The sequence below is a fragment of the Haliotis cracherodii genome, unplaced genomic scaffold, assembly GCF_022045235.1.
Source record: "Haliotis cracherodii isolate W230 unplaced genomic scaffold, xgHalCrac1.p SCAF_15, whole genome shotgun sequence".
In the NCBI taxonomy this organism is placed as follows: Eukaryota; Metazoa; Mollusca; class Gastropoda; order Lepetellida; family Haliotidae; genus Haliotis; species Haliotis cracherodii.
The window spans coordinates 29,198,038-29,222,840 of NW_027266270.1; the positions used below are offsets into that span (position 1 = coordinate 29,198,038).

The following is a 24,803-nucleotide window of genomic DNA, read 5'->3' on the forward strand; positions in this document are numbered from 1 at the left end:
TCCGAATCCTATTAACGTGGGTTCGAATCCCAGATTCGCGTCCACTTGACATGCCCGAATCCTTTGAACGTGGGTTCGAATTCCAGATTCGCGTCCACTCGATATCCAATGAATGTTGGTTCGAATCTCAGATTTGCGTCCACTAGGCATGCCCGAATCCCATGAACGTTGGTTCGAATCATAGATTTACGTCCACTCGACATGCCTTATTCCTATAAATGTGGGTTCAAATCCCATATTCGCGATCAATCATCCCCGTATCCTATGTATGTCGGTTCGAATGCCAGATTCACGTCCACTTGATACGCCAGAATCCTATGAACGTGAGTTCGAATCCCTGATTTGACCCGATAATGATTCTTGCTTTTTCGCGCATGTGGGTTTTCATCAAGCTTTCGGACCTTCTTCCGACTTTAAGTGGACACGCAGTGATTTAACTTATGTACTATTGAAAGCGGCTTTAAGAGTAATATGAAAAGAGTACACCACACATATGCTTTTGGTCTTGAACCGTACCTTTTATTTCAGTGGAACAACCGACTTACATCAGTAACTCTACACGTCATCAAGGTATTGCACAAGGGAGGAGATCAAGTAAGACATCAGTTTCTTTCATATCAATCAGGACGGAATTAGGGCAGAAACACCATTTCACCAATTCCAAGGGTTGCTATGGTTACACGAAGCAAGTCAGTGACACAGGTAAATGTTTCACGTCATATTATGCATCCACTAGCATTATTTGGATCTGGTTTGGTGGTCATTAGCACGGTCTTTGAAGTAGACAAACATATACCATGCAATGGATATTTTCAGAAATAGTTCGTCAACGTAGATGGTAAATTTACCATTACCGTATTTAAACCATTCGACGATTAATATTGCATGAAGAACAGACTCGACAATGCAGAGACGATGAGCGTGGCCACGAAGAAGGTCACCTGACTGCCAGCTCCCTCTGAAAGAGACGTAGAAAAGGCGTGGTTTAAATATCCCTCAAATGCCATGCATTTAATCACAGTCTGTTTCGTCTGAGGGGCTAGAGGATTATGGAACTATTTATTGTACTTATTGGTATTGTGACAAAATAAGTCCTAGGCTTTTGCCCTGCACATGAACTGAAACTATACCTCTCAGGTCATTGATTATATTATATGTTTGATCTTCAGTGGAAAATATCTTAGGTTAGCGACAGTAGATCCCCTAATGAACTGTACTGGCGCTTAGTCAGGTCTCAACGAGTACTTTCACATGGGTTTATTTTTTAAAATATGATTTGATTTAAAACTAGTTTTCTTAATATACACAACTGCTGGTGGGATATTAGACATCTTATCTTTGAAAGTCAATAAAAGACAAATATTTGCACCATTTCAATTGTTAAAAATGTGGTTGAAAATTCATTTCTTACCCAAGTCTTCATTGAACCAAGTTATTTTACCAAACATTACCCAACCACAGATTACTTTTTACAAACTGGTGGTGGGATCAGTGATGGTTAAACGGACATTATCAAATTTATCAACAGTTCTTTTAATTTTCAATTACATGAGAAACAAACAAGCGTGAGTGGCGGTGCTACCGGTAGAGAAGGACGTGCTTAACTTTGTCACGATCAACTGGCGTCATCACTGATTTTCAGTGATCCTTTCACACTCTTTTCACCTCTATTTTGTAATCTCTTTCGTTATTCTATAGCATTGGTGGTTTATATTGAGTTTGGATTGTGTATAACACGTTGCAAATGACTTACGACACGTGGCTCCAGTGAGGCCCGTGGGGCAGGTACACGTGTAGGGGAATGTGGATGTGTCGCACGATCCTCCGTTCTTACACTCACTTCCTCGGGCAGTGCACGGGGGAGCTGGAAAGTAGTGATCACTGATTGTATTTGCAGATACTAGTACATCATGCTGATCATCGTCAACGCCTACAAATTCTTCGTAATTCTTTCTTTCTTATAGATATGTTGATGTTTTGTAGGCAGCTTGTATTATTTGTTGTACACATATTTTTTCTGAAAAGTATGTCTAAAAGTTTATACAACATAAGATACTTTTAAAACTGACTTTAACATGTCAGGGGCAAAGGTAGTCGGGCGGTTCAAAAAGAAACTTGAGTGTCTTTTGTTCTGATAAAAAAATAAAGCTGATTGCATTTGTTCTGTTCAAATATAAACTTGAATGTATATTGTTCTGTTCAATATACACTTGAGTGTCTTTTGTTTGTTCAAATATAAACTTAAGTGGTTTTTGTTCTGTTCGAATACAATGCTGAATGCCTTTGATCTGTTGCGATATAGGCTTGAGTTTCTTTTGTTTTGTTGAAATATAAACTTCAGTTTTTTTAATTCTGACTTTAACATGTTAAGGGGCATAAGTAGTCGGGTGGTTCAAAAAGAAACTTGAGCGTCTTTTTTTCTGTTCAAAAATAAAGCTGATTGCAATTATTCTGTCGAAATATGGAGTTGAATGTATGTATGATATTCACATATATAACGGAAGGTACCTTAATGTACATTTAGGTGCATTTGTCATGTTCAATGTACAGTCCCAGTCTTTTCTGTCTGTCTCACTTTTTATAATTTTCTGCCTTACCTGTAGCACATGTGGTTCCGCCATAGCCAGAATAACACTGACAGCTGTAGGTGCTCGTGCATGTGTTACAGCCTCCCTTGGTCCCGCACTGGTTTCCTGCAGCTGTGCAGACTGGTGCTGAAGTGAAAGTAGAACAATCTCATTTTGAGACCAAAAAATGTTTGATGTAATATTTAAACGTTTACAAAATAAGCTATTATTCTGTTGGAATATGTTTGGAGAAAACAACGTAAATCTAAAATATTTTGCCATTTTTGAAGTACTTGTAATATATTCTTATCAATTTTAAACGTTTGCATTTATATTCTTTCAATGCGCCGAACATATGCTGGTATTTTTATCAAGTTATTTGCTTGATAAAGGTACCCGAATTTGAACCGAAGCGAGGCATTGAAAGAATAAGGAGCTTACAATTCATAAAGCCACACTGTCTTTGTAACCACACTGTCTTCCGGCAGTAGTGCAAATCGGGGTTGAAAATTATGGAGAAAAGCTGTAGATAGTGCTATGTATTGCCGGTGAATCTATTGTATCGAATGTGACATTATCTCTAATGATCATATTGCTTTTTTTAATTTTGCTGGGTGAACTGACATACTGATATCGACATACGTTCCCACTGAGATTGGATGTATCACAAAAATACCTATGGTACACGTTGGCCCTGAGTATCCGTTGGAGCAGGTACAGACGTATGGAGTGGCGGATGTTGTGCAGGCGCCATTAGTACCACACTGGCTTCCGGCAGCAGTGCAGATGGGGGCTGAAAGAAAGCATTAAGTGTTATCAAGGTTCATAGATGGTTCATGGCGTAGAATAGGTGATGCGATATATGTGTGTATTCACCAACGACCATTAGAGGATTTGTTATCGATGTAAAAAGGATGATATAATCAGTTCTAAAACTGATACTCGTATTCACGTCGTCATTCAAACGTCACCCTTTTAGGCATCAATAACTATAACATTCAAATACACACACGGGATCCCCTCCAGTATTGATCCCATTGATACGTATTGTCTCCTTACCTGTGGTACACAATGCCCCTGTGTATCCGTTCGAGCAGGTACAGACGTATGGAGTGGCGGATGTTGTGCAGGCGCCATTAGTACCACACTCGCTTCCGGCAGCAGTACAGATCGGAGCTGTGAAGGCAATTGAACAGCTTCAGATAAAAAATCGCTCGAGACAACAGCATGTGATGTTAAAAGGATGGCATCGTGGCAGCGACCTCCTATTGATGTCGCCAGTCAAACATCACCTTTTCTGGCATTAATTAATTTCAACTTCAGTTCCCGATGACTCTTGTATACATGAAGAAAGAGGAATGTGTGATCGCCATACAGTGAGTGTACAGTGTACATCCGCCTGTACGGATACATCAGGCCGCGGCGCTTAAATTTATATTTTCCTTCAGAAAAGGTTCAACGTTCACTACAATGCATAACAGTGACCCATCCACAGTCAGCATTTTGATGCCAATTCGAGTGAACGAATTGTCTCCTTACCTGTGGTACACAATGACCCAGTGTATCCGTCAGTGCAGGTACAAACGTATGGAGAGACGGATGTTGTACAGCTGCCATGGGTACCGCACTGACTTCCGGCAGCAGTGCAGATGGGGGCTGTAAGTATAATCAGAATAGCTGTAGATAACGATATACATTGTTGGTGAATTCATCGTTACATAGCAATTGGGACAGAATCTCTAATATTCATATTGTCTTTCAAACTTTGCTGTGTGAATTGACAATTGAGTAGATCTAATTAAGAGTGGATGTATCGCAACAATACCTATGGTACACGTTGACCCTGAGTATCCGTTGGAGCAGGTACAGACGTATGGAGTGGCGGATGTTGTGCAGGCGCCATTAGTACCACACTCGCTTCCGGCAGCAGTGCAGATGGGGGCTGTAAAGGCAATTGGAGAAGCTTCAGATCAAACTCCATAGAGAAAACAGCATGTTATGTTCAAAAGGTGACATCGTGGCAGCAACCTCCTATTAATGTCACCATTCAAATAACACCGTTTCAGGCATTAAAAAAAATCCACCACACTTTACTTAACCCGACTCAGATGACTGTACAGGCAGAAGACAGTATCCCGGTATCACCGCCAGCACGGGTAAATCAAGCCGCGACACCCGCAGAGATACTTTCTTTCAGAAAAGGTTCAAAGTTCACTGCACTGAATGATTGCCACAGTCAGTCTTTTGATGCCAATTCGAGTGAACGAGTTGTCTCCTTACCTGTGGTACACACTGACCCAGTGTATCCGTCAGTGCAGGTACAAACGTATGGAGTAGCAGATGTTGTACAGCTGCCATGGGTACCGCACTGGCTTCCGGCAGCAGTGCAGATGGGGGCTGTAAGTATACACAAAATATGTATTCACCAACGACTATAAGAGGAGTTGTTAGCGATGTTAAAAATGTGATATATGTTCTTGTCTGTAACATTAGACATACGTTTCCGTGTCATCATTGAAACGTCGCTTGTGGCAAGATCCATAACATATCATTGCACCCCTGAAATGCGCGCTGTCAATTGATTTCAAGAGAGCGGAAGTATACCTATGGCACACGTTGGCCCTGAGTATCCGTTCGAGCAGGTGCAGACGTATGGAGTGGCGGATGTTGTGCAGGCGCCATTAGTACCACACTCGCTTCCGGCAGCAGTACAGATAGGGGCTGTAAATATACACAATATATGTATTCGTCAACGACTATTAGAGGATTTGCTATCGATGTAAGAAGGATGAGATAATCAGTTTTAATCAGGCACCCCTGTTCACGTCGTCATTCAAACGTCACTCTTTGAGGAATCAATAACTATTACATTCCAATTCACACATGGGATCCCATTTAGAATCGATCCCATTGAGACGAATTGTCTCCTTACCTACGGTACACGTTGACCCTGAATATCCGTTCGAGCAGGTACAGACGTATGGAGTGGCGGATGTTGTGCAGGCGCCATTAGTACCACACTGGCTTCCGGCAGCAGTACAGATCGGAGCTGTAAATTTGAAAGAGAGATATATAATTCTTGATACAAAGTTGAGATCACTATCGGTACAAAAGTTAGTAACAAAATCTACGTGCAAAGTTCTATGTTTTTAGGTGTATGAAACGAGTGAAAGTGAGAGATGTATTAATGTACTATACATGTGACGATGGAGCTGTTTTCATTCAAACCTCGACATCAATTGCATATAAGTCGTATTATCTTGTACTCTCAATCAATAGCAAGTGATACTACTTTTGACTGTTCTCTACAAATATGTATAGATAATAATTATTAGAAACATGCGGCTTTTACTTAAGAATAAGTGGTTTCGTTAAGGTGTTGACACCTCACCTGTGGTACACAATGCCCCTGTGTATCCGTTGGAGCAGGTACAGACGTATGGAGTGGCGGATGTTGTGCAGGCGCCATTAGTCCCACATTGATTTCCGGTAGCAGTGCAGATGGGGGCTGTAAGAAAGCAATTGGTGACATCAAGGCTCATAGATGGTTCATGACGTAGAATAGGTTATACGATCTGGCAACGTCATGCTGCAAAAAACAGTTAGACCGTTAGGTATGTCAGAGCCGTTAGTTGTAAGATAGAATCTAAGATTCGTCCAAGGTGATCCTTTTCACCGTACCTGTTACTTTGACGACGGCCTGTGTCAGATGAAATGGAAAAGTAATAAAATGTCACTGAAATACTGCTTTAAATGACGTTAAGCCCATCCACTCAAGGTTGAACAAAATGCCTGTTTTCTCACCTACGGTACACGTTGGGCCAGAATATCCGTTCGAGCAGGTACATACATAGGGGCTTGACGATGTTGTACAAGCACCGTTGGCACCACACTCACTTCCAGCTGCAGTGCAAATGGGTGCTGTAACAGAAGCAAACAGCATTAAAGTTTTATTTAATGGACCAACAAGATTTATATCTTCAGAATCAATGATGTTCCCATCTTCTGTATTCAAAGAATGTTCAAAGAAGACCTGAATGAAGTTGACATTCTGAGATTGAACGGAAATTCAATTAAAAGCGGCGTTAAACCAAACACTAATAACTTGTTTGTCGCTTGTGATGGTTAAGTCTATAATTTCCGATAACCCATCTGATAAAACTATCGCGTTGAAACCTTCAACAGCCTTACTTGATTGTTATTTAAGTCGGTTGGCTATGATTGCAAACAAATGTAGACCTCCTCGTGCTCCAGTGGATAGAGAATCTGTCCAGAGAGCAAGGCTGCGTGGTTCGATCCCCTGGCCGCGTCATACCAAAATATGTTAAAAGACGGTACTTGTTGTTACCCTTCCTGACGTTCGGCATGGGTTTCTATGTTACACTGTAGCATAGTACTTCAGTGGAATATGACTTTAAAATCGGCATTTGTCCGGAGTAGCACCAAAACACACACGCACGCATGCACGCACACACACACACACACACGCGCGCACGTGCATGTACGTCATTATATAACCTTGGAAGTCGACGTTTGACCACATTTCAAATATGTTTGAAAGTGAGACCTTGAAGTCACTCATCATTTAAAACTATGCCGGCAGTATTGTCTGATATGTTCATCCTGCTTGTTTCGAACTAGCGCAAGCTCGAGATAAGTTCGTGGACTCAAGATTTCGAGGTCACGAGGTTTCATTGTATTTCCCTTGTTTCTAAGATTTGATAACGTTGCTTGTGTGTTTTGCACCGATGTTAATGAACACTCACGGATAGTGCAGTCGTGACCACCGTAGCCATCTGTGCACGAACACGGAGCTGAACACGGACTGGGGCATGTGCCGTGTCCGTTACAGCTGCTGGCGTCGACACAGTCAGTAATCGCACCTTCGCCTAGGGCTATGTATAACATAATACCTGGAAACGAAAATGCATTCAATTACTATGACACATCATTCTGTTTGACAATACACAAAAAAATGAGATGACATGTCCCCCAAGGGTCTCATCGCTACACACTGCAACGGAAAGAAGAAAATGTGATTCATGTAAAATTCAATGAAAATACATTTATTCTGAAATTAAAAAAATGAAACTTTCAATACATATGCATGAAGACATTTTCTGAACTTATAGGTCTTGATTTGCAATTTGCACGAGCACGACGTACAATTTGGATGTTTACGTGTTTGATACTCAAACACATGGTTTTTTTAATGTGAACACCTCACAATGACTGTTTAGCTACCACGTGCTTGCAAAAATATCTTTCTTTAACCTTAAATAACGCGTATGCAATGCCAAAGCTTACTCAAAATCAAAATAAGCGCGCCGTGGTTCTGTTGCAAACAAGAATTGTGCAAAAGGAAGTTGTTCGACATTTATATATTCATCGAAACACAATATCATATATTTTGGGACGACATCTACAGCAACACTCTGTCGTCAACGTGTGGCGTCACGACAACAAAACAACCATATTCGGTTGGTGCATCTATGGAATCGATACCGAACTGCTACATCGAGCACACCATCAGGCCCTGACGTCCATTGATACGCCCAATGTTGCTTCCACCTCACCGTCAGGCACTGCTAGCTAGGTGTAGACAACATCTGAGGTTCAGAAGACAACACTGGGACAGTATACTGTTCACAGGTGAGTCTAGGTTTCATCTGGACAGCTCTGGTGGTCGTGCACGGGTCTAAAGACGTCAAGGTGAACGTTTTAGCTACGCTTGTGTTTCTCAACGTCGTCAGTTGGAGAGTAGTAATGTTTAGGGCGACATCACAACTCATGGGAGAACACAACACATCATTGTTATTGGCAATTTGAACAGCTCACGCTACCGGGACGACATCATTTAAGAACACGTTCTACCCTTTGTACAAATGCAGGGACGTAACGTCAAGTTGCAGCAAAGTAATGCTCGGTCAGCATTGCTGTACTGTCATGGCCGGCTCTTCCATATAACATGTCTGGGATGAAGAACGACGCCTTCGACATGACTTGAACTAGCCGATAACGTTAGCTCAGTCGGGCCAATCTGGTTGACATTTGGAAAAAAACATCCCAAAGGCTGTTTACAATCATCTGGTGTTCTCAATGTGCCACCTCTGCATCGCCTGTATCAACGCAAATAGCCACACCTGATCCTGACATTGTTCATTGAGTTGTTACACCACCCATCTTTTAGGGCGTGTCACTCTGTCAATGGGTTTGTTATGATAAAACATGGAACAGACGAATTACCAAATATTACGTTGCTCTTTTGAATAACAAAACATTTACATCACTTTATGTGGAGCACAGTTACTTTTTTTCCGGTGATCAATTACGAGGGTAGTTGTTTGGTAAGTAATGTAATGAACATTCACTTATGACATGTGAGAGCTTGGCATCGCATTACGGTGTTAGGACAGTAATGTGTTCAGATCAGTCAAAATATTTACAATATTAAGAGCGATCAGTTAAACATTCCATAGTCAATACATTGAATTAAGCTAAAGCCAATAAATAAAAGCGACAACACTATGAGCATAATAAATCTCTACTAAAAACATGGGATATAGCTAGTATCAATGATTAATTGATGAAAATCTGAAGAGTATTTGTGTAAGTTACAAATCTGTTCGAAAACACTTTCAGAAAACAAAGTGAGACAACTCAAAGGTTGTAGGGGAAATGCTTGAAGCAAATACGGTTTTGAAAACTTGCAAAACATGCAGTGACCGTTCCAGTAGAATAGTGTCATTGTTTGTTCTGAAAAACGTGTACACTGAAGAAACAGGCTCATGAAGTTCACAGCTAATATCGAAGAGTAGGCCTGGGTGTAACGTCATTTCAGCCTCGAGACAATACATTGTAATGGCTGAAGTAGAGCCGTGGTCAACAGATAACTAAGAGATAATTGTCTTCCATATTTTTGTATCTATATTGTTTTAATTTTACTGTGAAAAACGTGAATGTAATAAAACAACTGTTTCATGGATTCCTGGCCTCATCTCTCCTTAGCGCTTACAATTGACCAGTATTGTCCATCACTGGTGAGAAGAGACGCTTATCATACATTATCTTTTGCTACAAAAATTACTCGTTCCTGACCCGAATGTGACATTTAATGCATATATGTTGAATGCCAAGCGTATGGGCGTTCAAGCAGATACATGTACCCTTAGTTTGTTCAGGCAAAGAAGCGATTCCCATGCCATGTAAAGACGGAAAAAAGGGATTTTAAGCTGGAGCCTTACCAAATGCTTGGCGTATTAATATGCAATGAAGGAATTTCTATCACAAAAGTAAGGGATAATTAATTAAATAAGCTGTATACAAATCATCGGTGGGTGTAAATGTGGTCAACATGGACAAGCATTAGTTCAGAGAACAGAACTTAGTTCATCCAAAGACAAAAATTACCATGACTGACATATTATCGAACACACAATCCGAGCACTGACACATGAATATCACAACACAGAACTCCAAGATCCTTGTATTTGTTCTTTGTCTAGACATATCTATATAAGATAATCTTACCTGTAACAGCGAGCATTGGATGAAAACGAGCCATGTTGAGATCTTCCGTTCTGATCCAAATCAACCCGCAAATATACCACACCTACAACAACGTCTTCTCTTATATGTCAACTGTTACCATAGCTGCCTGTAGTGTTGTAGCAACTTACTCCATGGTCAGTACAGCTGATGCTGCACCATACGCCCTGTATCCTTGGCGACATGAACTAAACATGGCTACACCGCTGACGACACCGACCCTTTTGTCACTTGGATGTGCCCGGACCAATGAACTCGAAGTGGGTGTTTCACAACAACGCTGTTAAGTGAATAATGAAAGGGCGGGGAAACCTTTTATGGTGTATAGCATGATGGTTGTATTCTAAATATCGGAGCAATCTTATGTTAATTAAAGACCTTCGATCCGCCCAAGAGAATATTTACCTCAACCATGTCCAAGTACAATGTTCTGCAAGCAAATACATGGTCATTCATAACAGATTGGACCAGACGAAGGAATAGAAGACGACATATTTCAACATATAAACAAGTTTCAAGCAACATAACCTCGTAGTCTCTATAGCAGTTAACCTCTCTAAAGTCGAAACAGAATTCAGTTTTCTAACTCTTTTGTTGTCTGAGATTGTTTCAACACTCGTACACTCATACAACGAACGCGTGTTATAAAATATGAATCACATTATGACAATTATATTTCTAGATTCTTAAAAGTGCAATAGCTGTTTGCTGATGGGTTATCTAAAGGATGTCTGATTTTAAACAATCATAATTTAAATGTGAATACTAAAAATTGGTTTCCAAAATGATGAAACACATTAATCTGTAAATGTCATAAATTTCTCGTGTCATTCAAAATAGATTTGTAGATCTCAATGATTCTTCCAGGATTCTGTTATATAATCCAATATGGAAATTGGGTTAAACGCCGATTTGAAAAGTTATTCAGCTATATCACGACAAGAATTTGGAAAGAAAGTCTGAAGGAATGCAGGCCATTGCCACTCTAGTGAAAACCACAAGCATGGTTATGGTGCCGATAAAATACGGAACTCGATACAGGGACCTGGAATTAACATTTTCCATCAACTAGTTCCGGTGCTGTAAAGGGACATATGGGACCCCATGACCATCGTCTTAGTCACAAAATGCATCATATAAATAATAAATTTTCACCCTTTAAGGATCATTGCGTTTACATTGATTGAAAGAGTTTTGTATAGAGTTAATGTATTGCTTTTCACTTGCAAGTTTACACTTCGCTGTGTTTCGGGGGTCTCGACCATCTCAGTGCCTTATTTTGGCTTATCAATACAGTAAAACACCGATACTCCGTAAACCTGGTATTCCGTGGGATTCTTGGGAACGTCAGTATGCATATGTATAGGGCAGCATTAACAAGAACCCGATTAATGCAGGCGATTCAGGCGACTTTTAACGGTCTGGATTGGCGGTGTTGTACTGCAGATATTTCCCGATATTGAGTCATTTATTATTGACATTGCTTCAGGTAATTAATAAACAACCGTAACAGCCTCGGTAGCCCGTGATGGCAAGTGCAAAACAATAAACTTGTTGGAATAATCACGAACATCTATTAGTCTCCATTAAGTGTGTTATCTATTTAAAGCATACAGTGTATGTGCGATGAACATGAAGATGAAAGTTCTTCACCCGTCACCAGGACTATTCGAGTGCTTGGCCCGTGAGAAGCGCTTAAACCATACCGATCTTGCATACTCGATGATGACAGGCCTCGCTGTCCCAGTTCTGTAATAACAATTCCTTAACGCCCGGTTTACGGTTTATAAAAACAACTTATAGGTCAAGATAACATACTCGTATGCAATTGTTGTATGTAACCATTGATAATAAACGTATTTTTAAGCTTGTGAATTCAGTGCTGAATACAGACAGCTAAGTACAATATGTAAAGGCTATTTCTGGGGTCCACTACCTTAATATTCCTTGAATATTGCTTCCATCGACGTGGAGCCATACTCACTACACAGGTAGTCTTGGGACGGGTAGTTAACGTGATTGAGCATTTTACTATATATTATGTGGACTTATCACAAGGGGAATACGGTTTCATGTACCCTCTCTGTCTCCATGCTTCTGATTTTACAATTGGAAAACAAAAGAAGATAGTTTGGGAAGCCTCACGTCCTATTGTTAGGTAAACTCAAGACGACACGCAAACATACATAAATCTTAGTGTGTTTTTATCAAATATAATCCTATAAACACACAATCCTATTTTAGCTGAGTTAGGATTTGATAATTATTATAAAACTGGGTTTGGTCACTTTGTTTTGCAATTCCGATGGACAATTAAACTGAATGAATGTTAAATAACGCCGTCTCCGGTCTGTAAATAATTAATTCTGGAACAGGCACAAAGCAGCCGTGCTGTGAGGGCTCGATGATACAATAAACCAAGTGGCATATTGCCATTCCAACCTTTAAAAGACCTATCCTTGACCCGTAATTCCACGGAGGTAGACAATTAATTAGGGCTAGGACTCAATAACATATTGCTCGTTTTAAATATTAATCTCTGCCAATTTCTAAAGGAAGATCTATGTCCGGGAACTCATTTGCGTGTCGGTACATATTCCATACATCAAGCATAGAGTGAGTAGTTATGTGAGTGGCTTGCACAATATTTCGGTTACATCTAAGCTTTTCAGCTTAATGTGAGAAGACAGCAAATTATGCAAATTTTAGGCATTTATCAACTTTGGTGAAAGTCACGATATCGGATATGATGCCGACAAGCAATAAACAGCAACAGAACTGATCCGAGATTCGAACCACGATTCCATTAACCTGGCACACCAAAGGGACGCAACTGTCCCTATTTTAATGAAAATCACAGCTTCAAATATTCATTCGTTCAACGGTGTCATGAGTGGTAACGTCGTGTAAGAGGTTGCAAATAGCTGTGCAGAGTTTCATCATTTAGTCGTGCCAGTGACCTATGATTGTAGGTTTGACTGTGTTTCTAGGTTTGACAGAACAATGCTCGATGGTTTCACAAAAGTGATAAACGTTTAAGACATGTTACTCTTTGGATACTCCAACATCAAGCTGACGCACCATCATGTAACTGAAATACTGTTCAAAACAATGTTGTACCCAACTCACTCACACATTCTCATATTGACGCCAAGGAGTTTTGTGAAATTGATTCGGGCGTTCCCAATCGCAAGTGTATCTCGTGTTTTAAGACCATAGTCCCAGTTGAAGATCAATATCGGGGAAAACACTGCCTCTCAAGTACCTGCAATTCCTGGATACAAAGATTAACAGTATTTTTTTCCAAGTTTGTTTAGTCTCATTTGACAGAGATACGAATATGATTTCCCCAAGGCATTGACGTTCAATATAAAATTCAACTGATCTAGATGTTGTCTCTTTATGTGACCTACGCAGGTCGCTTGCTTTTTTCCAATTAAGTAAGCTTCAATGTTGTATAATTGCCAAATATCAATGACACCTGTATCAGATTTCAGTTTCCTGGAGTTGTCTCCTTAATCGGTTATCTCCCCTGTATAATGTTGTCTCTAATTCGCTAAAATGATATGAAAATGACTGAAAACGTTTCACTTTAGATCGAAGTTTCTCCACAACGTTAAGGAAGATCCACTTCAGCACCTTCAGCACCTTTATCCGGTTATCTCCCCTGTATAAGGTTACACGGGAACACAATGGCTGTACCTTTCAAAGAAATAACAATTGTAAAAAGACTGACAAAATTTCTTTTTATTTTCAGGTCAATTCAAAGAATTGAGATAGTGAATAAGAAAAATACTAATAACTAAGACTTCTTCAACTTTCGAATGCCATACATTTAAAAAATAATCCTTAATTATTTTCATAAAAAGCCATCTAACTCGAGCAATTGAGTTAACGAGAATGCATATGAATTTCTATTGATTTACTTAATTAATAATTATACAACATATATTTTACTGTTGCTTTTAATTATTGCAGTTTATTTAAATACCTCAAACACGTTCAGCACCAGCTTGGCATATTTCACAAACAAATAAGACAAGTGAAAGACGTATGTCTTTATAAACGCCCACTGACAGTGTTTATTATCGGTCATACTGCTCTAACTCTCGCTTCCCTCTGAAGAGGCAAGGTTGGCACAGTCGTCTAAGGCGTTGAGTAGAGTTGAATACCTTACGCGTGACAGAAATCTATGATCGTGGGTTCGAATCCTGGATAACTTTGATAATGTTCCCAGGTTTGTCATCTGTAACTTGATCGTCAGTTTCACCAAAGTTATCACGTCAAGCACCTACATCACTTTTCACCCACATGAAGCTGACACGCCATGATATAAGTTGAGTTTCTGCTAGTTCTCATCACTCATGGACGTCCATTTCTGTATAAAAACAGTTAAACCATTTCATAAATGATGCTTTTAAAGAAATAGAATCCTACTATACTACTGTATACATATGCATTGATGGCAATTACTTTGTTCATTTCAAGTTTGCTTAATGCCTTAGTCGACTGGGCCATCCCTGCCCATTAACCGTTAGAAATACATACAGGGTAGGTGAATGATTTATAACATATTCAAAATAGCATGTCATAACGCCGTACCTCATTCAAACTGTTTAGATAATTCCACAGAGGTAGGCGGGTAAGTCTTTGTTGTATTGCTGTTGTCGTCACATGTAGATCATCACAGGTAGATCAGCTATTCATCTACGACACCTGCATGATGTCCATCGGTATTACCATCCACTGAAATCATACATAACACAGTAATTGAGCTTTTGATATTTGATATATGCACACATTTATGCCCCGCAATATCTCGAAGAAATGTGGTTACGATAACGTATAATAAATAGATACCTCATTAATATACTCCTAGTGACAGTAGAAGTTTTGAAGCAGATAGAAGTGCCTACTTCCATCCATGGTACGACCCCGAATATGTAGAGGGTGTTATGGAAAATGATAAATACAAACTTCTTTGGACTAGGCTCGTATACAGCCTCAGACCTTTCCAGGCCAACAAACCTGATCTTGTCCCTTTTTTAATAAATCCAGTGAAATCATTTTTCTATCATTGAACTTTCTGTCCCTTTTGAAACTAAATATGCGGACCTTGCTTTCGAAATGTCACGCTTGCATCCCAAGCACCAAGTTGTCCGACTCCCCATTGTTCTCGGTGCCTTCGGTTCGGTACCTCCCAATCCGTTGACTGACATTTGGAGAGTATCCGGATTTGTTGCCAGGAATACATCCTTTCTGTTTGGACTGCATGTAGAGGGAGCAAGGGCGCTGAGCTGATGACGAGCCTAACCAGCAGCTGACTGTGCCAGGATCATCCAAACCATCTTTGCTGCATTTTTTATTTTAATCTGTAAATAACAATGACAACAACAATAACAACAGTAATAATAAAAACACCAACATTCCATATTCATGAGAAATCTCCATTGTCCATTGTATGATTCCGACTATGAGCATGTGTTTACAAAACACTATCAAATACCATCCTTTCCCAACCGATGACACCCGTCACAAACATTGCATAGGACATAATTTTTGTCACCCTTTTACGACCCTCCCGAAAGGAGTTTCTAGATTTAATGACAAAATATGATTAAAGGCCTTTTTGATATTGAGACGAGTCTTGTAACATAGCCTTCACCTTTGTAACTAAACTAATAGCACGTTTTGCAAATGAAGACAAGGCTCATTTAAACTTCAACACGAAGCATTTGTGAACAGGGATAGGGTTTTGCCACTTATATTAGAATAATGTATGCAACTGACATGAATAACAAGGAAGGAAATCGGGGTACGATGACACATAGAAAGCGTGTCACAGGTCGGGTGTATGTACTCAAATCAACACCGATGTACATTCACAATGTCTCGCCTACCAAATGCACAAGGAAGTGAAACTGTTTTTCTCACAGGGATCAGTGTAACTCATGCAGGTACAATTTCCATTTTCAACCAGGGACCTGGTGGTATATAAGCATGTCGTGGGTTATAAACTTGTAGTTTTATAAAAGTGATAGGGCTACTAGACTGGGCAACAAGGGGTTATTAGAGCCGAATAGCTCGGTTATAACTTCCGAACAGGATGGACACAATACCTTTATAAGAAAAACGAACCAGTACTGAAACCATTAGGTGCAGCAGACACACAGACAGATAGTCGACTCGGCGATCCAACCAATCAGTGTTGTTCAGCTGCTGACGTATTTTGTGAGGATTACATAATAAGAGTTTGCTCCCTTTTGATAGAAACAGTATATAGCAACTCTGCTTCGCCCTATTTGGATGCTTAAAACAGGAAATAAATATATGTACGTGACATTTTAAGCTTGTCTATGTAACAGATGCAAGATGGTGTTTGAACACCAACGTATTCATTACAACAATTGCGACATTTCAGTATGTGAATGTATGTGGACTATACAATTTGTCAAGCAAATATACAAGTATCATGAACTAGGTAGAGCAATAGTTTGTCTGGAATACGCACTGGTGTCAATAACTACCATAAGTGTGCAGCCAACTCTCCTACAACTGCTTATTGATATATACATGTATGAACAGATGTTTTGGTCAGTTCATCATCTTCTAGATAAAGTTGTAAACATATTTACAGAAACGTCCTACAGTTGACCAGACACACTATCGTGTCACTTATTTAAGTGAAAGAAAGCAGCTTTTATCTTATTTTACTTTCAAATCTTCACAGGAACGTGGTAACAATTGCAATGAAGAAGTTGACCGCTCACACCACATGTATATGGCTACTAGTTAAGATGAGTGAGTTGCCACTGCTAGCAGTATTCAAGTTATATCACAGCGTGTCAGCTTAATGTGGGAGGAAAGCCCGAAGTGATGCAGGTCTCAGACATTTACCTCTTTGATGTAAACCACGAGCACGAGTATGGTACTGACAAACCGAGAAACATGATCGGGACGAACAGGGATTCGAACCCACCATGATTCTAACTGGTTAGTGTCCACGCTGAATACCAGTATATAGAGGAGGAGCAAAATAAAACTATACTCAGCTGAATTTTATCATGTGTTTGATTTTCAGTTGTTAGCGATATTATACCAAAAGTGTTACCTGACCTGGCGTTTAGTCAGCACTCAAAGAATAATTTTACATGGTTTTATTTAAAAATATATAATTTGATTTAAAACTTATAAAAATCAACAATATATATTTCGCATTATACACAACTGCTGATGACAACTTATCTTTGAAAATTAATAAATTTGCTTTTTCCTGCACACATTTACAACGTTCACACATGGTAGGGGTCATGTGGGTGCAAATTCATTTCTTACCTCACTCTCCATTGAACAAATCTATTTTACACACTATTACAAAGCCACAGAATACTTTTCTACAAACTGTTGCGGGAATGAATGATGGCTAAATAGACGTAATCAAAACTAACAACAGTTCTTTTAGTTTTAAATTAAACAAAAGACCCCCAAAACGATTTTGCCTCTCAGTTTATTATCGATCACGCATATGAACATTACAGTTTATGAATATCATTACTATTATCTAACAGCTGAGTTTGCTCTATGTATAAGAATACTACTAGGTTTTAATGGAATCGAGTTTTAGTATAAAATGCAGTTTAGAAAAGTGTACGTTTGTTACAAGTTTAAACTACTTAAATGATATTGTAGTCTCCATGACATACATGTTGACCGATATATAACGAGGGACACTCAATGATAAGGTTCAGACATAAAACGTTTGAATCAGGTCATTCAAGCAACCCATAACATGTCTATTGACTCGGGTTTTATCATCAAGCAAGCAATAAATGCCGTGCCTAACAGGCAATCTCTCTTGCGCGAAATTATTTTTTTACAATTTCTAGAAGTAAAACTGACACCAGGGCGTTTGAGGTCCTAACTCTTTGTCTGATGGAGCTCTCCTAGATGTTTTAACCTTTTGGTTAAGACGGTTATATATATAGCTCATCCCTGTTGTGGCGACATCTAAAGAACTCCAGGTGAGCTCAATAACCATAATATTATGTTGCCAGGATCAGTGAATGAAAAAGTGCCCCGAATGGCTTAGTCGTGTGTATCCTACTGGCACATATTCACTCAGGTATACCATGTCTAATATATTAACATACAATGTGGGATGACCCTATAACTATGTTCGTAGGTGCTAAGTCCTACTTATTAAGAATTTGATAGACTCTTGAACGAAATTATTATTCGGTATGATCATACGTTGACACAGTCAACGTATCAACAGCGGCTTTCATTACAGTTAAAGGACTTACTTATCCTGACTCTAAGTTCCCAGGAGCAACCAAGGCTGGTCAAAAGAGGTGACAATACTGATCGGATAACTTGATTAATTGCATACCATGGCCGTTGCTATCAATATTAATCACTGTATCTTGTCCAGACTTGATTATTTACAGACCACCTGGATTATGCTGGAATACGACCTCAACTTCAACGGCCTTTGCTGGCCAAGCAGTGACAAAATCATCAGTAAGCGACCGTACGTGTATGTGGAAATAAACGATCACGAAGAAAACGTCACTTTTAGGATATGGTTACATTTAAAAGTGAGTCAGTGAGTGAGTTGGGTTGAACACCGCTTTTAACAGCATTCCAGTTATATCGCGGCGTGTCAGCTTAATGTGGGAGGAAAGCCCGAGGTGATGCATGTCTCAGACGTTTACCACTTCGTGGAAACCCACGACAAACCTAGAAACATTATTAGGGCGAACAGGGATTCGAACCCACAATCATAGGTTAGATTGACGACTGGGCCACCCGTTCCCCCTAAAAGTGATGAGATGTTATTATATTTATTTTCTTATTGCTTAAAATGTATAACATTTCCATTGACGTTGTTAGTAAATAAATGTGAACAGATGTACTTCGTGAATGTGACCTTCTACATGTCTAATTAGTTCTTAAATGGTATAGCACTCCCATTGACGTTGTCAGTAAATAGTAAATTATATGTAAACATTCGTACTTCGTGAGTGTGACTTCTACATGTACAGCATGTCTACATCAAGGTCTCAGATCCCGCATTAACGAGGTGACATATGCAACTGCAGACGTCAGTGCGTTTTGTATGTACATATACATGGATGATGAAAACCTCTCCATCATATGTGTGTTCAGTGCTTAAACAAAGGTCCGAACATATCGATATAAGGTGGTGCGTCATGATCATAAAGTGTTTGATAAAATGGATCATACATAATTATTAATTAGTTTTAATGAATTTAATAAATACCATACTATTATAACTACAAAATCTTGATAAAATAAATGTATTCCGTTAAAATGAACACGGTGTTTCTGCCAGATGAGAATCTCCAAATTATATGCTCCAGTCAAGCAAGGGGATTTTGCAAGAATATATTTCAACTATCTCAGGATTTAGTCATATTTATCAAGAATAATATAAAAAATATCAGCATGTTTTGGTATTGTCGATAAAATGTATCTGTAAAAATGTCAAGTGAATAAATAATAATACTATCGAAGAAGCTATATGTAGTGCGCTGACGAGGAATGGTGGAATTGCGCGATCCTGGGGGCCATTAAGTTAATGTACGTCCTCGTCCCCTCATCGCGGGTGGGTCAATCAATAAGGAAAGGCTTCTACAACACAAACAATGCCTTTTGTAACGAAAATCGATTATGCGACAGTTTTCGAATAATAGATAAACGAATGCATGCACACACGGGATTTAGGTTGTGTACCAGCAAAGACAAGAACAGTTATGCTCCGTTGAGCGTAAATGGAAAAATAGTCAGAAAAAAATGAATGGACCACTGAAAATAATTTATTATGGTTATTATTATGCAGTTATAAGAACGTAGAACAAAATAATATTCACCATGACAAGGAAATATTTGGTGTTTTCAAGGAATCTTGTAACAAAATGGAGATTTCAATCCATTTCCTCGTAACTGCTTCTTTTGCAGGAAAAAAATTCTATCGTGCCTCGATTGGATGGTGCCCGTATGGTTTAGAGCGTTGTTTATGATTTTGTAGATCAGTGACATGATTTCAATCACCGGTTAGTCTGCTCCTGATCTGAGTAATACAGGCTTCAGCTGCAGGTATATACACGTAGCTGAGATGCTGAGATGCTGCTGACAGCGGAGTTAAATAATATTGACACTGACCCACTCAATCTTCGCCACTTTGGTGTTGCTATGCATCGATCACTCACAATGTTTGTTTTGTCCTGATCGATATTCTAATTTGAAGATCATGCCAACCCGACCGTAAAACTGTAAGTATAAAGACTGTGCACACAGGATACCCGTGCTACATTCAATATGACGTGGATTGCGAATTACACGAGGACTCCTCACGAGCAAAAACTTATAGATAAAGGAATATTCTTTGATTTTTTAAAATTTTATTTTTAGAAACTTATGACACACTAACCTCAATACCTCAACTTACTCTTCTTATCAGTGGGGTTCAACTACCACAATGTGATAATACAATAACTATTGAATAATGAAATGAGACGGTATAGCTATATTATCGAGTAATGTGTTTATCGCATCGCATCAAAAGTGCCTTTTCGGCATTCCAGGTGAGAATAGGTCCACATCACACTATGCTGGTAGTAAGAGGCGACTAAATGGATCGGCGTTCATGCTCTGTGTGTGTGAGAGAGAGAGAGAGAGAGAGAGAAAGAGACAGAGGGTGAGAGAGAGAGAGAGAGAGAGAGAGAGAGAGAGAGAGAGAGAGAGAGAGAGGAGACAAGGAGGTGGAAAGAGAGAGAGGGAGATAGAGGTGGAGATGGAGAGTGAAGGGGATTGAGAGAGATACAGACAAGGAGGTGGAAAGAGAGAGAGGAGATTGAGGAGAGAGGGAAACAGGGGGGGGGGGGGAGAAAGAGTGGAGATGGAGAAAACAAGAGATTGAGAAAGAAAAATGAGAGACATAGAGCGAGAGGTTAGGTCGAAAGGGAGAGAGGGAAATGGAGAGAGACAGAGAGAGAGAGAGAATGGAAAGAGCTAGAGAGACAGAGAGTGAGTGAGTATGGTTTTACGCCGCTTTTAGCCATATTCCAGCAATATCACGGCGTGGGACACCAGAAATGGGCTTCACATTGTACCCATGTCGGAAATCGACCCCGGGTCTTCGGTGTGACGAGCGAACGCTTTAACCATTAGGCTACCCGACCGCCCCAGAGAGAGACAGAGAGGAAGAAGGAGAGAGATTGAGGGAGAGAGATAGAGGCAGGGAGGTGGAAAGAGCTGGAGAGACAGAGAGAAAATAGGAAGAGAGACTAAGGGAGAGAGGGGGAGATTGAGAGAAACATAGAGAGAGGGGGAGGTGGAAAGATAGGGAGGTGGAAAGAGAGAGAGAGAGAGAGAGTGGATAGAGCTAGAGAGACAGAGAGTGGGAGATGGAGAGAAACTGAGGGAGAGAAAGGGAGATTGAGAGCGAGATAGAGACAGAGGGAGGTGGAGAGAGAGAGAGAGAGAGAGAGACAGAGAGAGAGAGAGAGAGAGAGAGAGAGGTGGACAGAGAGAGTGTGGAAAGCGCTAGAGAGACAGAGCGAGAGAGATTTGAAGAGATTGAGGTAGAGAGAGGGAGATCGAGAAAGAGAGAAACATAGGGAGGTGAAAAAGAGAGAGAGAGAGTGGAGATGGAGAAAGAAAGATATCGAGAAAGAAAATTGAGAGACATAGAGCGAGGGAGAGAGAGGGTAGGTCGAAAGAGAGAGAGGGAAATGGAGAGAGAAAATGGAGAGAGATAGAGAGAGGGAGATGGAGAGAGATGGGGAGAGAGGGGTAGATTGAGATAGAGAGATAGAGGCAGGGAGGTGGAAAGAGAGAGAGAGAGAGGGAAATGGAGAGAGAGTGAAAATAGCTAGAGAGACAAAGAGAGGGAGTAGAGAGAGAATGGTGGAGAGAAAGGAAGACTGAGAGAGATAGAGACCGGGGGGTGGAAAGAGAGAGGGAAACGGAGAGAGAGTGGAAAGACCTAGAGAGGCAGAGAGAATGGGATGTAGAGAGATTGACAGAGAGAGGGGGAGATTGAGAGAGAGAGATAGAGACAGGGAGGTGGAAACAGAGTGGGAAATGGAGAGAGCCCATGTGTTTATGTATTGTTTTAATACCAGTTAGTAACATACACCCCTCTCCGCACACCGCCACTATACGTATCCCACCGGCGTTGATCTTTGCTAATAATACCAACAAGAAGATTATATTGTTCAGACTAACTACATTACAGCTCGTCGTCATATTGATGGAATATTGCCGGGAGCGGCGTCAAACAGTCAAACAACAGATAAAAATAGTTATTATTGGTTTGTCAAATACAAATCATAACGCATTAACTGTTACATAAGCGAGGTGAAATTACACATCTCGTTCAGACATTTATTTCCTCGAAATACGTGTTAGCTAGTGGTCAAGCTAGTGGTACCCAACAACATGCTACTGAACACACTGCGGTATTGATTCCAAACACCATTATCTCAATAATTCAGTACGTCAACACCCCGTTCTTCACATCGATCGGAAATAGGCAAATGTAATGGCTTTTATATAATAAAGTGGACAATTCTCACAAAGCCGATAATTTCCGTAAATGATGCATCTGAAACATTAGAAACATATTTCTAAAGATTGCACAAATATTTCATTGATAATAACCATGGAATTTGTGTCCGGTCATTCAGAACGTTTAAGTAAAATGTATAACAAAATATGCAAGTCGTTTCGTGCAAATGGAATATATTCTACATATGAAAATGCATATTGTTATTTCTGTGAATGTATAAATTCCTCTTGAATTCGCCATGCAAACTTAAGGGAAATACCATTTCATAAATAATTACAAAATCACATGATACACAGAAAACTAACATATTCCATTTTATGCGGTTTTCAATCATTAGTATTTTTCCCCATTTCCTGTTGATATTGTAAGTACCCTAAACTCCAGTAGATATTCAAAACACTTATTGATAAATAAACCTTGTTACTATGTCATAAATGTTTTACTGAGAACACAGTTAGGTTTAATTATAAAATCTGTAACATATCAATTACATTTCACATCACACATATTTTAAATCGATGGTTTAAAGCCGTGTACGAATTCATTTTTGTTTGCCCAGAGATAACAATTCTAATACGGCGAAGTTCCTGCAATACCCTCTTGTTTTTTTAAACCTGTAACATGAACTTAAACTAAACAGTAGGGGTCGTATTTGCAACGAATGTTTAAACAGATTTAAATTGGGTCGTGTCTTCAACAGGGACGCCGTCCACCATAATGTGTTGTGTTCGAATTCCTGAATCAATGCCGGTTGTCATGGTGCCAAATATTGACATCGCATATACCCGCAGCAACACTCTAAACACCAAACACTAGCAAATCAATGATCAAATTATAGACAATAACAGTGAAACCAATTTACACCTTGAAGCTTATTGTGCCAAGACGCATATTTCTGTTGAAATATAGCAAACTGTGTCTTCAAAGAACAACTGAACAATTATTAAGAAGAAAAAGATTATAGTTCGTGTCATGATTTTTCAGTAGTTTTATAATGAGTAACGTTTATTTTGGCATTGAATTGAGATTTGTTTTAAGTGCTAAAATGATTCAGATAGTTCAGTGTGAGTTCGATTTTACACCGCTTTTAGCAATATTCCAGCAATATCACGGCGGGGGACACCAGAAATGGGCTTCACACATTGTACCCATGTCGGGAATCGAACCCGGGTCTTCGATGTGTTGAGATAGTTGAACTCCAAATTCAAGGCTGTAAGCAACCTAGAATAAGATATGAAGTAATTGCAATGCTATTGCCTGATATATATATATATATATATATATATATATATATATATATATATATATATATATATATATATATATATATATATTGTTTCTTGCAAATAATAAATATAATATAGAGTAGCTAGCAGAAATTGCAGAGTTTAGGTTGTAACTTTCGGGGGACGCACCAGGAAATGCCTGACAATATCCACCTGAAGACCAAGTCGCTAAAATCGACATCAGTTTAAAGGCTCTCAATGAAGCTTTCGCAAAGAATATGCTAATGATCAGAGCGGATCACTGCGTTGTCTAAAAATAGAAACACTAACCTATTATCAATGAAGCGTGATTATTCAATGGCATGGCGTCGGCTATGCGAATCGCAATAAATATCTTCCATAGGACATATTGATGTATTATTCAGGATCGAGAATTTCATGCACATTTGAACATGTGATGTTGTAGCAACGGCCAAATCCGGGGTAAACATTGGTTGGTTTATATGCACCTGTTATAAGGATGCAATAAAAAAAGCTCAATAGTGCACGCTGTTGTACTGGTTGCTCATGACCCGCTTATAAGGTTCCTCGTGACCGCTGTACAATGGGGACTTACCGCGGTGTGGTGTTCTGTCGCTTAACTCTAGACATTGTAATTGATACCATGCGAGAAACCGAGGCATTGCCTTAAGGTAATCGTTAAATGTTAGCCCCGATTATGTAACAATTTGTTACGTCTCTGTTGCTTCTGAAAAAAAATCGAAGGTAAAATACAATGCCAAAACACTTTAACGTATTACAACATGTAACCCATTGTTTTAGCAATTCTACCACCTTTTCCAAATATTATTATTTTGGTCTTATCTA

General features: G+C 39.5%; 1 protein-coding gene and 1 long non-coding RNA gene across 2 annotated transcripts; both read right to left on the reverse strand.

Moving 5' to 3' along the window:
- Positions 1-528: 528 nt before the first annotated feature.
- On the reverse strand, positions 529-10,241 carry LOC139462472 (fibropellin-1-like). Its single transcript, XM_071244225.1, has 14 exons — positions 10,098-10,241; positions 7,334-7,480; positions 6,372-6,488; positions 5,959-6,075; positions 5,500-5,616; positions 5,172-5,288; positions 4,848-4,964; positions 4,393-4,509; positions 4,107-4,223; positions 3,627-3,743; positions 3,244-3,360; positions 2,598-2,714; positions 1,754-1,864; positions 529-958 (listed from the first exon to the last, which is right to left on the reverse strand). Exons 1-14 carry the CDS (start codon positions 10,129-10,131, stop codon positions 876-878), a joined length of 1,545 nt encoding a protein of 514 aa, XP_071100326.1. The 5' UTR covers positions 10,132-10,241; the 3' UTR covers positions 529-875.
- Positions 10,242-13,927: 3,686 nt separating this feature from the next.
- Positions 13,928-16,295, reverse strand: LOC139462495 (uncharacterized). The gene is made up of 4 exons (XR_011653033.1): positions 16,235-16,295; positions 15,231-15,487; positions 14,718-14,861; positions 13,928-14,493 (listed from the first exon to the last, which is right to left on the reverse strand). It is a non-coding gene; the product is annotated as an uncharacterized lncRNA (long non-coding RNA).
- Positions 16,296-24,803: the final 8,508 nt, after the last annotated feature.